Source organism: Rattus norvegicus, chromosome 5, assembly GCF_036323735.1.
Source record: "Rattus norvegicus strain BN/NHsdMcwi chromosome 5, GRCr8, whole genome shotgun sequence".
NCBI classification, from domain to species: Eukaryota; Metazoa; Chordata; class Mammalia; order Rodentia; family Muridae; genus Rattus; species Rattus norvegicus.
The window spans coordinates 133,952,837-133,972,182 of NC_086023.1; the positions used below are offsets into that span (position 1 = coordinate 133,952,837).

A 19,346-nucleotide genomic window follows, 5' to 3' on the forward strand; every position below is an offset into this window, starting at 1 on the left:
TAATAGTAGGAGATTTCAACACCCCACTCTCATAAGTGGACATATCCTGGAAACAGAAATTAAACAGAGACTTAGACATACCAAGAGAAGTTATGAACCAAATGGACTTAACAGATATTTATAGAACATTCTATCCTAAAGCGGAAGGATATACATTCTTCTCAGCAACTCATGGTACTTTCTCCAATATTGACCATATGATTGGTCACAAAACAGGCCACAACATATACAGAAAGATAGAAATAATCCCATGCGTCTTATCAGACCACATGGGCTAAAGCTGGTCTTCAATAACAATAAGGGAAGAACGGCCACATATACATGGAAGTTGACCAATGCTCTACTCAATGATAACCTTGTCAAGGAAGAAATAAAGAAAGAAATTAAAGACTTTTTAGAATTTAATGAAAATGAAGGTACAACATTCCCAAATTTTTGGGACACAATGAAAGCTGTGCTAAGAGGAAAACTCATAGCTCTGAGTGCCTGCAGAAAGAAACAGGAGAGAGCATATGTCAGCAGCTTGACAGCACACCTAAAAGCTCTAGAACAAAAAGAAGCAAATACACTCAGGAGGAGTAGAAGGCTGGAAATAATAAAACTCAGAGCTGAAATCAACCAAGTAGAAACAAAAAGGACCATAGAAAGAATCAACAGAACCAAAAGTGGGTTCTTTGAGAAAATCAACAAGATAGATAAACCCTTAGCCAGACTAACGAGAGGACACAGAGAGTGCGTCCAAATTAACAAAATCAGAAATGAAAAGGGAGACATAACAACAGATTCAGAGGAAATTCAAAAAAATCATCAGATCTTACTATAAAAGCCTATATTCAACAAAACTTGAAAATTTGCAGGAAATGGACAATTTCCTAGACAGATACCAGGTCCCGAAGTTAAATCAGGAACAGAGAAACCAGTTAAACAACCCCATAACTCCTAAGGAAATAGAAGCAGTCATTAAAGGTCTCCCAACCAAAAAGAGCCCAGGTCCAGACGGGTTTACAGCAGAATTCTATCAGACCTTCATAGAAGACCTCATACCAATACTATCCAAACTATTCCACAAAATTGAAACAGATGGAGCACTACCGAATTCCTTCTATGAAGCCACAATTACTCTTATACCTAAACCACACCAAGACCCAACAAAGAAAGAGAACTTTAGACCAATTTCCCTTATGAATATCGACGCAAAAATACTCAATAAAATTCTGGCAAACAGAATTGAAGAGCACATCAAAACAATCATCGACCATGATCAAGTAGGCTTCATCCCAGGCATGCAGGGATGGTTTAATATACCAAAAACCATAAACGTGATCCATAATATAAACACACTGAAAGAACAAAACCACATGATCATTTCATTAGATGCTGAGAAAGCATTTGACAAAATTCAACACTCCTTCATGATAAAGGTCCTGGAAAGAATAGGAATACGAGGCCCTTACCTAAACATACTAAGAGCCATATACGTCTAACCAGTTGCTAACATTAAACTAAATGGAGAGAAACTTGAAGCAATGCCACTAGAATCAGGGACTAGACAAGGCTGCTCACTCTCTCCCTTCTTATTCAATATAGTTCTTGAAGTTCTAGCCAGAGCAATCAGACAACAAAAGGAGATCAATGGGATTCAGATTGGGAAAGAAGTCAAAATATCACTATTTGCAGATGAAATGATAGTATATCTAAGTGATCCCAAAAGTTCCACCAGAGAACTACTAAAGCTGATAAACACCTTCAGCAAAGTGGCTGGGTATAAAATTAACTCAAATAAATCCGTAACCTTCCTCTACACAAAAGAGAAACAAGCCAAGAAAGAAAATAGGGAAATGACACCCTTCATAATAGGCCCAAATGATATAAAATATCTTGGTGTGACTTTAACCAAACAAGTGAAAGATCTGTACAATAAGAGCTTCAAGCATCTGAAAGAAGAAATTGAAGATCTCAGAAGATGGAAAGATCTCCCATACTCATGGATTGGCAGGAGTGATACAAGAAAATTGGCCATTTTACCAAAAGCGATCTACAGATTCAATGCCATCCCCATCAAAATACCAATCCAATTCCTCCAAGAGTAAGACAGAACAATTTGCAAATTGATCTGGAATAACAAAAAACCCAGGATAGCTAAAACTATCCTCAACAATAAAAGGACTTCATGGGGAATCACTATCCCTGAACTCAAGGAGTATTACAGAGCAATAGTGATAAAAACTGCATGGTATTGGTACAGAGACAGACGAATAGACCAGTGGAATAGAACTGAAGACCCAGAAATGAACCCACACACCTATGGTCACTTGGTTTTTGACAAAGGAGCGAAAACTATCCAATGGAAAAAAGATAGCATTTTCAGCAAATGGTGCTGGTTCAACTGTAGGTCAACATGTTGAAGAATGCAGATCAATCCATGCTTATCACCCTGCACAAAGCTTAAGTCCAAGTGGATCAAGGACCTCCACATCAAACCAGATACACTCAAATTAATAGAAGAAAAAGTGGGGAATCATCTCGAACACATGGGCACTGGAAAAAATTTCCTGAACAAAACACCAATGACTTATGCTCTAAGATCAAGAATCGACAAATGAGATCTCATAATACTGCAAAGCTTCTGTAAGGCAAAGGACACTGTGGTTAGGACAAAACGGCAACCAACAGATTGGGAAAAGATCTTTACCAATACTACAACTGACATAGGGATTATATCCAAAATATACAAAGAACTCAAGAAGTTAGACCGCAGGGAGACAAATAACCCTATTAAAAAATGGGGTTCAACTCATGGTATGCACTCATTGATAAGTGGCTATTAGCCCAAATGCTTGAATTACCCTAGATGCACAGAACACATGAAACTCAAGACAGATGATCAAAATGCAAATGCTTCACTCCTTCTTTAGAAGGGGAACAAGAATACCCTTGCCAGGGAATAGGGAGGCAAATATTAAAACAGAGGCAGAAGGAACACCCATTCAGGACCTGTCCCACATATGGCGCATACATATACAGCCACCCAATTAGACAAGATGGATGAAGCAAAGAAGTGCAGACCGACAGGAACCAGGTGTAAATCTCTCCTGAGAGACAGAGCAAGAATACAGCAAATACATAGGCGAATGCCAGCAGCAAACCACTGAACTGAGAACGGGACCCCCGTTGAAGGAATCTTAGAAAGGACTGAAAGAGCTTGAAGGGGTTCAAGACCCCATATGAACAACCAGAGCTTCCAGGGACTAAGCCACTACCCAAAGACTATACATGGACTGACCCTGGGCTCCAACCTCATATGTAGCAATGAATGGCCTAGTAAGAGCACCAGTGGAAGGGGAAGCCCTTGTTCCTGCCAAGACTGAACCTTGAGTGAACGTGATTGTTGGGGGGAGGGCGGTAATGGGGGGAAGATGGGGAGGGGAACACCCATATAGAAGGGGAGGGGGAGGGATTAGGGGGATGTTGGCCCGGAAACCAGGAAAGGGAATAACATTCGAAATGTAAATAAGAAATACTCAAGTTAATAAAAAAAGGATAAAATAATCAGGAATAGTAAAAAAAGGGGGGGGGGTCAGATCTAAACTAAGAACTCAGAGCTGAGGAATGCCGAATGGCTGAGAAACACCTAAAGAAATGTTCAACATTTAGTAATAAGGGAAATGCAAATCGAAATAACCCTGAGATTTCATCTCACACCAGTGAGAATGGCTGAGATAAAAATCTCAGGTGACAGCAAATGCTGGCGAGGATGTGGAGAAAGAGGAACACTTTTCCATTGTTGATGGGATTGCAGACTGGTACAACCATTCTGGAAATAAGTCTGGAGATTCCTCAGAAAATTGGACATTCAACTACCTGAGGACCCAGCTATACCTCTCTTGGGCATATACCCAAAAGATGCCCCAACATATAACAAAGACACATGCTCCACTATGTTCATAGCAGCCTTGTTTATAATAATCAGAAGTTGGAAAGAACCCAGATGCCCTTCAACAGAGGAATGCATAGAGAAAATATGGTACATCTACACAATGGAATATTACTCAGCTATCAAAAACAATAACTTTATGAAATTCATAGGCAAATGGATGGAACTGGAAAATATCCTGAATGAGGTAACCCAATCACAGAAAAACACACATGGCATGCACTCATTGATAAGTGGATATTAGCCCAGATGCTTGAATTGCCCTAGATGCACAGAACACATGAAACTCAAGAGGGATGACCAAAATGGAAAGGCTTCACCCCTTCTTTAAAAGGGGAACAAGAATACCCTTGGGAGGGGATAGGGAGGCAAAGTTTTGAACAGAGTCAGAATGAACACCCATTCAGAGCCCGTCCCACATGTGGCCCATATATATACAGCCACCCAATTAGATAAGATGGATGAAGCAAAGAAGTGCAGGCCAACAGCAACCAGATGTAGATCTCTCCTGAGAGACTCAGGCAGAATACAGCAAATACATAGGCGAATGCCAGCAGCAAACCACTGAACTGAGAACGGGACCCCCATTGAAGGAATCAGAGGAAGGCCTGGATTAGCTTGATGGGGCTCGAGACCCCATATGAACAACAATGCCAAGCAACCAGAGCTTCCAGGGACTAAGCCACTACCCAAAGACTATACATGAACTGACCCTGTGCTCCAACTGCATAGGTAAAAATGAATAGTCTAGTAAGAACACCAGTGGAAGGGGAAGTCCTTGGTCCTGCCATGACTGAACCCCCAGTGAACATGATTGTTGTCAGGAGGGCGGTAATAGGGGAAGGATGGGGAGGGGAACACCTATTTCGAAGGGGAGGGGGAGAGGTTAGGGATATGTTGGCCCGGAATCTGGGAAGGGGAATAACAATTGAAATGTAAATAAGAAATACTCAAGTTAATAAAGATATGAAAAAAAAAGAATTACAGGAAAACACAACTAAAGAGGAGAAGGAAATGAACAAACCATCCAGGAGTTAAAACAGACATAGAAACAATAAAGAAAGCACAAAGGGAGACAACAGAAGATAACATAGAAAACATTGACACAACTGTCAAAGATAATGTAAAACAGATAAATCTCCTAGCCCAAAACATACAGGAAATCCAGGACACAATGAGAACATCAAACATGAGCATAATAGGTATAGAAGAGAGAGAAGATTCCCACCTTAAAGGACCAGTAAATATATTCAACATAATTATAGAAGAAAACTTCCCGAACCTAAAGAAAGAGATGCCCATAAACACACAAGAAGCATACAGAACTCCAAATAGATTGAATGAGAAAAGAAATTCTTCCTGTCATATAAAAGTTAAAACCCCAAATGCACAAAACAAAGAAAGAATATTAAAAGCAGTAAGGGAAAAATGTCAAGTAACATATAAAGGCAGATCTATCAGAATTACATCAGACTTCTCACTGGAGACTATGAAAGGCAGAAGATCCTGGAAAGATGTCATACAGACCCTAAGAGACCACAAATGCTAGCCCAGGCTATTATAGCCAGCAAAACTCCCAATTAACATAGATGGAGAAACCAAGATGTTCCATGACAAAACCAAATTTACACAATATATTTCTACAAATCCAACTCTACAAAGAGTAATAAATGCAAAAACCCAACATAAAGAGGGAAACTATACCCTAGAAAAAGCAAGAACGTAATCTCCTTGCAACAAAACCAGAAGAGAAACACACAAAACATAATTCCACCTCTAAATACAAAAATAACAGGAAGCAATAATCACTGTCGCTTAGTATCTCTCAACATCGATGGAGTCAGTTCACCAATAATGACACAGAGTAACAGACTCGATAAGTAAAGAGGACCCAGCACTTTGCTGCCTACAGGAAACACACCTCAGAGACAAAGACAGACACTACCTCGGAGTAAAAGGCTGGAAAACCACTTTTCCAGTCCAAAGCAGCAAGCTGGAGTAGCCATTCCAGCATAGAATAAATTCAGCCAAAAGTCATCAAAAAGATGAGAAAGGACACTTCATATTCATAAAAGAAAAAAAATCTACTAAGATGAGCTCTCAATCCTAAATATCTATGCTCCAAATACAAGGGCACCTACACTTGTAAAAGAAACCTTACTAAAGCTCAAACACACATTGCACCTCACACAATAACAGTAGGAGAATTCAATACCCCACTCTCATCAATGGATAGATCATGGAAACAGAAATTAAACAGAGTCATAGAAAGACTAACAGAAGTTATGAACCAAATGGACTTAATGGATATTTATATAACATCCCAATCTAAAACAAAAGGATGTACCTTCTAGTCACCACCTGATGTTACCTTCTCCAAAATTGACCATATAATCTGTAACAAAACAGGGCTCGACAGAAACAGAAAGATAGAAATAATTCCCCGCATCCTATCAGATCACCACGGATTAAGACTGGTCTTTAATAACAACAATAATGACAGAAAGCCCACATATACTTGGAAGTTGAACGATGCTTTACTCAATGATATCTTGGTCAAAGAAGAAATAAAAAAAACAGAAAAGAAATTAAAGACTTATTAGAATAAAATGAAAATGAAGGTACAATGTACCCAAACTTACGGAACACAATGAAAGCTATGCTAAGAGGAAAACTCATAGCTCTGAGTGCCTGCAGAAAGAACCAGGAGAGAGCATATGTCAGCAGCTTGACAGCACACCTAAAATCTCTAGAACAAAAAGAAGTAAATGCATTCAGGAGGAGTAGAAGGCAGGAAATAATCAAACTCAGGGCTGAAATCAAACAAGTAGAAACAAAAAGGACTATACAAAGCATCAACAAAACCAAAAGCTGGTTCTTTGAGAAAATCAACAAGACAGATAAACCCTTAGCTAGACTAACCACAGGGCACAGAGAGTGTGTCCAAATAACAAAATGAGAAATAAAAAAGGAGACATAACAACAGAATCAGAGGAAATTCAAAAAATCATCAGATCCTACTACAAAAGCCTATATTCCTCACAACTTGAAAATCTAGAGGAAATGTACAATTTTCTAGACAAACACCAGGTACTAAAGTTAAATCAGGAACAGATAAACCATCTAAAAATCCCATATTCCTAAAGAAATAGAAGCTGTCATAAAAAGTCTCCCAACCAACAAGAGCCCAGGACCAGATGGGTTCAGTGCAGAATTCTATCAGACATTCATAGAAGACCTCATACCAATACTATCCACATTATTCCACAAATTAGAAACAGATAGAGCAGTACCGAATTCCTTCTATGAAGCCACAATTACTCTTATACCTAAACCACACAAAGACCCAACAAAGAATGAGAACTTCAGACTAATTTCCTTTATGAATATCAACACAAAAATACTCAAAAATTCTTACAAACTAAATCCAAGAACACATCAAAACAATCATCCACCATGATCAAGTAGGCTTTATCCCAGGTATGCAACAATAGCTCAATATATGGAAAACAATAGCTCAATATATCAATGTAATCCATTATATAAACAAACCCAAAGGTAAAAACCACATGATCATCTCATTAGATGCTGAGAAAGCATTTGACAAAATTCAACAGCCTTCATGATGAAAGTCCTGGAAAGAACAGGAATTCAAGGCCCATATCTAAATATAGTAAAAGCCATATACATCAAACCAGTAGCTAACATTAAACTAAATGGAGAGAAACTTGAAGCAATCCCACTAAAATCAGGTTCTAGGCAAGGCTGCCCACTCTCTCCCTACTTATTCAATGTAATTCTCGAAGTCCTAGCCAGAACAATCAGACAAGGAAAGGAGGTCAAAGAGATACAAATTGGAAAGGAAAAATTCAAAATATCACTATTTGCAGATAATATGAGAGTATACTTAAGTGACTCCAAAAGTTCCACCAGAGAACTACTTAACCTGATAAACAACTTCAGCAAAGTGACTGGGTATAAAATTAACTCAAACAAATCTATATCCTTCCTCCACTCAAAGGGTAAACAGGCTGAGAAAGAAATTAGGGAAACGACACCCTTCATAATAGTCCCAAAGAATATAAAATACCTCATTGTGACTTTAACTAAGCAAGTGAAAGATCTGTATGATAAGAATTTCAAGTCTCTGAAGAAAGAAATTGAAGATCTCAGAAGATGGAAAGATCTCCCATGCTCATGGATTGGCAGGAATATAGTAAAAATTGCCATTTTACCATAAGCAATCTATAGATTCAGTGCAATCCTCATAAAAATTCAAATTCAATTCTTCATAGAGTTAGAAAGAACAATTTGCAAATCCATTTGGTTTAACAAAAACCCAGGATAGCTAAAACTCTCCTCAACAATAAAAGAACTTCTGGAGGAATCACCATTTCTGACCTCAAGTAGTATTACAGAGCAATAGTAATAAAAACTGTATGGTATTGGTACAAAGATAGGCAGATCGATCAGTGTAATAGAATTGAAGACCTAGAAATGAGCCCCCACACCCATGGTCACTTCATCTTTTACAAAGGCACCAAAACCATCCAGTAGAAAAAGATAGCATTCTCAACAAATGGTGCTGGTTCCACTGGAGGTCAGCATGTAGAAGAATGCACATCAATCCATTCTTATCACCCTGTATAAAGCTTAAGTCCAAGTGGATCAAGAACCTCCACCTCAAACCAGATACTCTCAAACTAATAGAAGAAAAAGTGGGGAAGAATATCGAACACGTGGGCACTGGGGAAAATTTCCTGAACAGAACACCAATGGCTTATGCTGTAAGAGCAAGAATTGACAAATGGGAACTCATGACCTTGCAAAGGTTCTGTAAGGCAAAAGACACTGTCATTAGGACAAAATGGCAACCAACAGATTGGGAAAAGTTCTTTACCAATCCTACATCCTATCGAGGGCTCATATCCAAAATATACAAAGAACTCAAGAAGTTAGACTGCAGGAAAACAAATAACCCTATTAAAATGGGGTACAGAAAAAATGGGGTACAGAGCTAAACAAAGTATTCACAGGTGAGGAATGTCGAATGTCTGAGAAGCACCTAAAGAAATGTTTGACATCCTTAGTCATCAAGGAAATGCAAATCAAAACAACACCTTACATCAATCAGTATGTCTAAGATGAAATACTCAGGTGACAGTAGGTGCTGGCGAGGATGTGGAGAAAGAAGAACGCTCCTCCATTGTTGGTGGAATTGCAAACTGGTACAATCTCTCTGGAAGTTAATCTGGAGTTTCCTCAGAAAATTGAACATTGCACTAACTGAGGACCCAGCTATACCTCTCCTGGCATATACCAAAAAGATGCTGCAGCGTACAACAAGTACACATGCTCCACTATGTTCATAGCAGCCTTAGTTATAATAGGGAGAAGCTGGAAAGAACCCAGATGCCCTTCATTAGAGAAATAGATACAGAAAATGCGGTAGAGGTACACAATGGAGTACTACTCAGCTATCAAAAAAAATTCATGTAATTCACAGGCAAATGGATGGAACTAGAAAATATCATCCTGAGTGAGGTAACCCAATCACAGAAAAACACACATGGTATGTACTCATTGATAAATGGACATTAGCCCAAATGCTCGAATTACCCAAGACGCAACCCAGACCATGTGAAACTCAAGAAGGATGACCAAAATGGTTCCCCTGTTCTCAAAAAGGGGAACAAAAATATCCATAGGAGAGGAGGGGGAGGCAAAGTTCAGGGCAGAGACTGAAGGAGTGGCCTTTCAGGGCCTTTCATCATACATATGGATGAAGCTAAGAAGTGCATGCTGATAGGAGCCAGATATAAGAAGTGCATGCTGTTAGGAACCAGACATAGATCTCTCCTGAGAGACACAGTCAGAACATGTAAGTATAGAGGCGAATGCTAGCAGCAAACCCCTGAACTTAGAACATGATCACAGTGGAAGGAATTAGAGAAAGGACTGAAAGAACTGAAGGGGCTTGCAAGCCCATAATAACAATAATGCCAACCAACCAGCACTCCCAGTGACTACACCACTACCCAAAGACTGCATGGACTGACCCTGGATGTGTAACAGTGAATAGTCTTGTTGGGGCACCAGTGGAAGGGGAAGCCCTGGATCCTGCCAAGGTTGGACCCCCATTGTAGGGGATTGTTGTGGGGGGGTGGTAAGGGGGAGTGGATGGGGAGTGGAATACCCTTATAGAAGGGGAGGGGTTGGGGGCTGATGGACAGGAAACTGGGAAAGGGAATAACATTTGAAATGTAAATAAGAAATATCCAATTTAATAAAAATGGGGAAAATGAGCAGTTATTCTACAATACCATCTAGAATGTGGTGGATGTAATCAGATTTACCCAGTTGTCCCATCTCCATTAAGGTAGATATAATCTGGACTCTCTGATCTCACTTTCTTGCTACTAAGGGTCTGCTGGCATAGAACAGACAAGGTCTCATGGGTTGAATGTGACCCACCACATGCCTTATAAATATCCATGGATAAATGGATGGATGAGTACTTCGTTCAACTACACAGGGAAAATTTCCACCCCAATATAATAATCACACCAGCTTACTAGACTGTCTTTTTAATGAGTATTACATGTACACACACACACACACACACACACACACACACACACACACACACACCATACCAAAAAATAAAAAATAAATGTTCAAATCCTTAGCCATCAGGGAAATGCAAATCAAAGCTACTTTCAGAAGAAAACAAGTGACAACTCATGCTGGTGAGGATGTGGACTAAGGGGAACAGTCATCCACTGCTGCTGGGAGTGCAAACTTGTACAGACACCAAGGGAAGCAGTGCGATAGTTCCTCAGGAAGATAGGAATTGATTTATCTCAAGACCTAGCTATCCCACTCTTGGACATATATCCAATGAATGCTTCATCTTACTACAGAGACACCTCTAAACCATGTTCATTGCTGCCCTACTCAAAATAGCCAAAAATTGGAAACAATCTAGATGTCCTTCAGCAGAAGAATGGATAAAGAAAATGTACATTTACACAATGAAGTATTGCTCAGCCATTAAAAAGTGACATCATAAAGTTTTCAGGTAAATAGATGGAACTAGAAAAAAAAACCATCCTGAGTAAGATATTCTAGACATAGAAAGACAAACATGCATTTTCTTATGTGTGTATATCAGCCGTGAAGTCAATGATAACCAAGCTACAGTCCATAGAACTACAGAGGGTAGGTATAGAGTAAAGGACTAAAGGGAACAGATAGGTCTTGCTAGGAAAGAGAAATAGAATGGATAGAGACAGATAAAGGGGGCTGGATCAAGTGGGTAGGGGGAGGGGAGAGGAAGTTGTGGGAGGGGATATGAGGAGAGACAGATAAATTAAGGGGCATTTGAGATGTACTATAGAAACTTAATACAACAGGAACTTCCTAAAATATATGCATGTATGAAAATGATCTAAAAATCTCCAAATAAGAAAGGAGACTGAGTCCCAACTAGCCATCTCTTGTTACTGAACAAAGATTCCATCACAGGGATTGGGGTTCTTCTAAGTTGTTGGCCAAAGTGACCTGGCAGAAATCCCCAAACAACCTAGGCTTTTGCCAAGACTCTAGGTTGTTCTCTACAAACTGGCTCCATTTCTGAAGATAACACCTACATAACTCATTGATCATGCAGATGTCAAGCTGGTGCCTACATAGAGCCTTCACCCTATGTTCCATCATCTTCAGTAGAGGAAAGTACTCCGCATGATATGAGAAGGGAAACATAAACACCAAACCAGCCATAAACTTCCTATCTACAATGATGTACTACTTGCAAGAAATGCTAAGGCAATGGTAGCACAAAGCTTGTGGGCACAAGTAACCAATGTCTTACTTGACTTAAGGCCCACTCTACAAGATAGAACCTATACTCAACACTGCTTGGCTTACCAAGAACCCGAGACCAGAAAATCCAGAGACCTAGGGTAAAACCAGATAATATTGGTCTAAAAAACGAAGGAAAAAATGTAGTGGTAAAATGACTCCTAATGACTGATATTCTGCTATATTCATAGATCAATGCCTTGTTCAGCCACTGTCAGTGCAGCCTTCCCCAGCTGTAGACGGGAACATAGAGGCCCACAGCCAGACATTATGTAGAGAGTGAAAGACCTTGGAACACTTATCCTTAAGTGAGTTTTCTCCAACAAATCCCTCCCTTCAGAGCTCAGGGAACGCCACAAAGGAGGAGGCAGAGTCTAAGAGCCTGCCTTTACTTGGTTACAGTTTGGTGGGGTTTTGGGAGGTTTATTGTTTTCATGGTTGGGGGGGTTGATGTTATACTGGTTTTTTTGATTTGAGAGAACTTGAGGTTGCGTGGGTAATGAGGGGGAGATGATCTGAAAAGTCTTTTAGGAGGGAAAGTAATGATTAAAAAAGACCTAAATTTAAAGATTGCTTTAAGAATGACATAGCTCCAACTGTCAATGCTAGTATTAATTGGGCTGGACACTTTCTAATTCAATTTCCTTCCTGCTCCAGGCCCTTCTGTATCATTGCCCCCTTCACCTTGATTCATGTTCAAAAACTATGAAAACACAGAAATCCTCACAGTAAATGGAGAATTAGTGTTCATTTAGAAAAAGAGGAGCAGGGGTTGGGGATTTAGCTCAGTGGTAGAGCGCTTGCCTAGCAAGCACAAGGCCCTGGGTTCGGTCCCCAGCTCCGAAAAAAAAAAAAAAAAAAGAAAAAGAGGAGCATATTTTTATCCAACCTTAGGATTTCTTCATAATTATTCTTGTATCTTGACACATCATCAGAATAATAAAAGAACCATGGAATTTGTACTTGGTGAAGCAAGCATCATGTATCCAGGGCTAACTTCTCCTGCATCTAAGCTTTACCCTGTTGCAGAAGACACAGTTGTTGCAATCATGGCAGAAGGAAAGAAACAAGCTTTATATTGGAATCCTGAAGGTATCTGCAGAAGATTTTGAGACAGTCAACAAAGGAAATTAGCATTGAAAATATCTATTATTTAAATAAGGTGTTATGGCATATGAATATATAAAAAAGAGCCTCAAAAGAATGTGCTTGGGCTAAATATGGATATTGTGCTATATCTGTTTGTGTCTGTTTGTGGCAGCATGAAGAAAATGCCCCTTCAGCTATGCTGAATTCTTCAGTCACTAAAACAAATAAACACTGCTATAAACAATAAAAATATAAGTAAATAAATACATTTTAGGCATCTCCCCCCCAAAAAAAAACAGAAAGAAAAGACCAACCAAGTTCTTTATTGAGGCACACCTTTGAGTGTTGCTGTGTAGGCATTAGCAGAATCTATGTAGAGAGTAAGAACTTCTGTGGATGAGAACACAACACTCAATGGGCTAGGATTCTAGACTAAATAGAAAGGGAAAAGGAGAAAGCCAAGGAAGTGTTTGTCTTCCTCTTTCTTTTCCTGGTTGGGATCATGAAACAACTACTCATGTTTTGTCCACCTCAATGGACTGTATTCCTTAGAACTATGAGCTAAAACTAACCCTTCCTCACTTTGGCACCTCAAGGCTAAAATCATATAAACCACAGATGTGACTAATACAGACATATTTTAGAAAATTAAGTGTGAAACAATATCTGATACCCATTTGTCATAAAATTTATAAAATTAAACATGTCTTCACTTTGAATTTTGTAAATCAGTTACAACTTTTCAGTGGATGAAAACGACATGAGGGAATCCTTCATTTTTCTGATAGATGGATGAAACTTGGGAAGAACTGATGGAAAATAATGGAAACTCAGATATGAGAATAAAAGAGTTAAGGAAAAGGAAGCCCATGGTCCTGCCCATGTGTTTCTAATGGGAATCTTTGGTCTTTAACTCTTTCTCACTCATCAAAAGTTTAATGAGTGCTATAAAGTAAAAAATGACAGTCATACAGGGTAAGGGGGTGCATCACATTTTGTTGTGAGAATGTGGCCCTGGTGTGCAATTCACTGTATGTGTCTTTCAATTCTATGTCGAAGATCTGGGCCCCAGGACAGAGTGACATGTTTGAGAATATCCCTGGTTACTGAAGGTGCCATATTCAAGACATACAATTGCTGTTTGGTAGGATTCACCATTCATCAAGCATGCTGTTAGACTCGGCCATGTACCCACTATGATTTCTCTTTTCTTCTCTCCTCTCCTCTTCTCCCCTATGCCTTTCTCCCTATCCCTCCCTCTTTATATTTGGTCTTCTTTGACTTCTGAGGAACCCATTTCACACCGTGAATTGTGTGTTATTCCATATGACTGTGTGATTTTTTTTTTTTGGTAAAGAGTAGAATCTGACTTTGTGTTGTATTGTGAGTATGTTGTAGGCATGAGAGTGAAATATAGAGACAGAAAGGGAGAGAGGGAGACAGGCACACACACACACACACACACACACAGAGAGAGAGAGAGAGAGAGAGAGAGAGAGAGAGAGAGAGAGAGAGAGAGAGACTCACCAGCATTATACGAACAGAGTCTGCCATGATGCCCACATAAGGTTTCAGAGTGTCATAGTGGAAAGCTGGAGTCAACATTCGTCGGTGCTGGAACCATGTCTGTCCATTCAGCAGAAGCAAACCATACCCTGAACAGAGATGGTTGTGTGAATGTGTGTATAAGCAATGGTATTAGAAGACTGGGGGCAGTTTCAAGAGGCAAACATTGGAGGTCTTGGAGGAATAGGAAGACAAATAAGAGTGGAAAACAACTAGTACTTTTCAATACATTTTCCTCAGTTGTTCTGGTACATATGATGTGATCATGATAGCTACAGGATAAAGATTCAAAATAGTGAAGGAAGGATGTATACATGTCAGGCTGAGAATGTTTATAAAAAGGTGATACAGAAACACAAGGAGGAGGTTAATGTCTGGTTAGAAAAGAAACTAGGTTAAGTGTAAAATCACATCTTGAAGATAATGGCCCATCTCCCATTATTTTCAGTGAGTCAAGATAACGTTCTTAACAAACTCAGGTGGAGAGTGACCACAATTGACATTTATATGGCTGTACATACCAATCCAGGGAGCTAGAAATCTGTACGAATGATGGGATTTTGGGTCTGTAAAAACAGTAAGGCATTAATTAGAAACAAAGATGGCTCCAGATAAGACCAGAGAGAGACCTGAAATCTTGTCATGGCTCTTTGGCTGTTTACCCCATGCTACCTCCCTTTGTCTTCCACCCCCTTCTACCCACCTCAACAGTTTGGCTTAGGAATACAACCAGAAGTTCTTCATCCTCAGGATTAGAATGATAAATAAGCAAGCAATGTAGATTATTATATCCTAGACTCCAAGGATTCAAAGCCTTGTGGTTGGTTTTACAGCAGTGGCTTGGTTAGCTCCATGATAACCATGAACAGAACCAACTAGAAGATTCAAAGCCAAGTCACTATACATATGAAATTTACTTTTATATGTAACTGACCACCCAAATTTAGTTCAAAGAGGTAAATGAATTGAATCCATGCTACTCTTTTAATGTTGCAGTACTAAGTACAAGCTAGTATTAAGTAAATAAAAAAAAAGTAAATATTGCTGAGTATAGGCTAGGAAAAAATGAAAGGCACTGTTTTGGCATTAGTAACTGAACCACCACTTCTTTCTGTAACTTCATGGACCCAGGCATAAACCCAGACTAGAAGATCCACAATGGTGATGGAGTTTCACTCTCACCTGATCTCCCCAGAATCAGCTTCATGTAGTCAGGGTCATACACTTGGATTCGCACATTGCTCCCCCAGAGCCACTGTGGACAGGCACTTGGGAAATTCTTTACCCGTGTTAGAATATCTTGAAACTCCTGGTCCTTTGGGATCTGATATCAGTAGAAAAATGAACCATTGGAAATACTTCATGCCATTTATGGTGGGTTATATTTGTAATCCTAACATAACACTTGGGAGGCTGAAGCCCGAGGATCTCTGCTGGTATGAGGCCAATATAGGCTACGTAATCAGTTCGAGGCCAGCCTGGGCTACCTTGCAAAACATTATCACAAAACAAAACAAAACAAAGAGCAAACAAAACCTCCAGAGTAAAATTTGAAAAATCTTTTGTTCTAGTTATTGGTTCTAAATAGAAGGCAGAACACCATGGGGATCTAGTGAGGATGATTTAACAGAACCTAGGACTGGAGCAGATTTTTATGGCCTATCTATGGTATCATTCAGACCTTTGCTCTCTTCTAGGAACTGAGGTGAGTCAGATGCTGTGGTCCTGTTAGATGAAGCTGTGTTCCCCAGTATCTGGCCCAAGAACCTGAGCTCTGGCTCAAATTCCACATAATCTCATCTCCTCTTAAATGTAGTCAATATGCAGCGCTTGTCATAAGCTTCTCCCTGAATCCTTTCACTTAGTTGTGTGTCTATCCTCTCAGAGGTGACAGTTTAAGCCCTCCCTTGCCCCTAGGCTTCTTTTTGTCCTCTCATTCCTGGAGATTGCCCAATTTTGCCAGGCTCTTGGTTGGGCACTGAGGTGTACAGTGCTCTTAGCAACATGGAGCACACACTACAGGGTATGCAGGAGGAGGGCCCAATAAACAAACGGACTTCGAATAACAGTGCATCATTAGCAATGGACCCTCACATCTGAAGAACCACTTCTATGACCATCAGGTTTTCAACTTATAAATCATTTACCAAGGCAGCTCTTTCATTCTTATGTAAACATATAGGGTCAGCTGCTTTACCCAGTGACAAAGTGAGTCCCTTTAGGACACCAGGCTCCTCTTGTGATTCCTGCCTGTTGTGATTCCTGCCTGTTGTTACCCTACACAGGACAGATTCTACCACACTTGTAGCCATGTTCTCAAACAATCTCTGTGCCAGGGTGGGAGTGGTGGTGGTGGGAGGATAACAGAGAAATGGGGGCAGGGAACCACCAAGAAGCTCAGCTTATTTAGAACAGGTGAGGTTGCAGGTGTTGCTCAACCTGGAAAGAAAAAGGCTGAGGTAGGACCAACCACAAGCTTCCAAGTCTGGAGCTCGTAGAACAGATGATAGATCTGCCTAAGTGAGCAGTAGAGCTGACAGTAGCAAGACCAGGGTCTTTGAGCTGTGAGCCCTTGTTGCTGGAGTAAGTCCAGCTTGAGCTGTGTCCCATCCTGAGATGCCTGTCCCATAAAGAAACATTGCTTTATAACAAACTCAGTTTTGTAAGTTTGATGCTTATTCTTTGAGAGCCTCATCCTCCCTGCTCTCCCACCCACCCTTCTCTTTCCTTCCTACCTTATGCCCAAAGAACCAGTGAGAAGGTGGGGATGGGAACTGCTGGGTAGCTCTGAGTAACCATCGCCTGTGCAGGTAGAACTGGGCTGTCTTGAAGAGCAGCAGGAGCACAGTGAGCACAGTGGCTATTTGGAGGAACCCAAGGATACTTCCTGGGAATATGGTGAAGCTCAGAGCCGAGCCACTCATGATACCACAGCTTCTGGATCACCGACTGTCCTTCTCTTTCACTGAACACCCTCATGTTTGCAAACCCAGGAACATTGCCCCTCCTACTTGTGGGCAGGAGATGGGTGAGAGTAGAGCTTGATTTCAAGTCCAGGGTTGATGAACCTGAACAACCTTCTTTGGGAAGCAGTGAAATGTAAGACATATCATGTGACAGTGATAAGTGTCACTTTATCCACAGATATTTGTGAAAGAGCTGTAAAAAGCAGATGGAAGATTAATTGAAGGAGTTCACGATTTAGTTCATTAAAAGTTCATTAGAAGTGGATTTTGTATAATATTTAAGATTTTAGGGATGGAAAATTATGACAAATATGTAAATTGAAGGTTTAGGTGGGACTCTTTGAAAGCATGTAGTGGGATTTCCTACAGGATGTCCTAGCTGTCTCTTCCAGGACCTCTGAGGTACTCCCCTGGTCTTGGAACATTCACCATCCAATCATGACTTACAGTGATTGTGCTGGTGAAAGGTGCATTGAACTTGGATTCAGGAAGTTTAAAACTGAGGTCAGCCCCATGACATATGCAGCCAGCAACTTCACTTCCCTGAGTTCAGTGTCTTTTCTTGTAACATGCGATCTTTGTGCCTTTCTAGATATCTAATATAATACACTCTGTTTTTTTCCCACTACTAAACAAATTCCACAAATATCTGTTGAACTGACAGTCTTGTGATCAATGGTAGAAAACAGTATTGGTGCAATAAATTTTACAAAGGTTGCATTGGAGGAATGATATGTTGTGTTAGTTATTTCCAGTGGCTATGATAAAATACAGTAACCAACATACCTTATAGAAAGAGAACTAGTTTGTACTTTTGGATCCAGAGGGATCCATGTTTATCCTGGCAGGGAAGCCTGGTGGATAGATTAGGAATCTAAGAATTCATATCTTCAACTACAAGCATGATGCTGTTGAGAGAGAGAGAGAGAGAGAGAGAGAGAGAGAGAGAGAGAGAGAGAGAGAGAGCACGCTAGAAGTGGGGTGAGCTCTGCATTAAATCTCACTATGAATGGTGCATTTCCCTAAGAAAGGTTTCACCAACTCCCCAAACCACAGAACCAAGCACAAACCACTCTTTCAAAAAGCTGAGCGTATGGGGGACATTTATCATTTAAACCACCACACATGCCTATCATAGAAGGGAACAACTAAAACATACGGATGACTCTTAACATGATTTTCTAAGATCAACCAGGAAAGTTCCAAACAAAAGATACTCCAGAAAGATTCCCATGAAAGGTGACTCTCCTGAGGCTGCCACATTCATGTTCTGTCACCCTCCCTAATACTTTTTCCCAACACACATTCTTAATTGTCTTACGTCTGACAGTTGTCTTCTCTTTTCTCAATTCTGAACTCTGTCAGAACCCATGCAGCAATGCATACCTGAATTTACTCAATACCTCCAGTTCTGAGATTATTTTCATCTTGAGTTCTTCAAACTCAGTCTCATAATTGCTAACATGAGCTGAACATACTTGGTTTAAAGTAACTATCCACACTTGTTTTGTGTCTTAACTACCATACAAAACAACCTAAAAATTTAAACACCACAATCTGAAGTAGAAAGCTTAGGATGATTCAGACAGTAAGATTTGAAGCCAGGCAGTCTGGGTAAAAAAAAAAGTAAAGTATTACTGTGGAAAAGCAAGCACTAGTTTGAGCAATTGGTCCATGTAGCAGCTCTGATTGTAACAGGATCATTCTGTTCATTAGGCTTTTTTGGTGTTTCAAGTGGCAAGAAGACATGGACCGTTATAAACCCCACATGCTGGCATGAAAGTTGTTCTCTCCCTATCCAGAAAAGCTTCTATTAGAAGATATGCAGCAAGCCCGTGGCTGTGTGCAGTCAGTGGACCCAATGCTCATGCAGAATTCTGGAGGACTTTAGGAAACCTTACAACAAAATAATAAATACAGAGTGTAGG

The 19,346-nt window shown here is 40.1% G+C and overlaps 1 protein-coding gene and 1 pseudogene across 1 annotated transcript in view; one reads left to right on the top strand and one right to left on the bottom strand.

Annotated features, from left to right (window-relative positions):
* Cyp4a8 (cytochrome P450, family 4, subfamily a, polypeptide 8) overlaps positions 1-17,390 on the bottom strand; it is a 31,345-nt gene extending 13,955 nt beyond the window's left edge. The window contains 4 exon segments of the mRNA NM_031605.2: positions 14,414-14,541; positions 14,974-15,018; positions 15,635-15,776; positions 17,188-17,390. Coding sequence (NP_113793.2) covers positions 14,414-14,541; positions 14,974-15,018; positions 15,635-15,776; positions 17,188-17,376 — 504 coding nt within the window. The 5' untranslated portion in view covers positions 17,377-17,390.
* Positions 12,490-12,983, top strand: Mcts1-ps1 (MCTS1, re-initiation and release factor, pseudogene 1; annotated as a pseudogene).
* Positions 17,391-19,346: the final 1,956 nt, after the last annotated feature.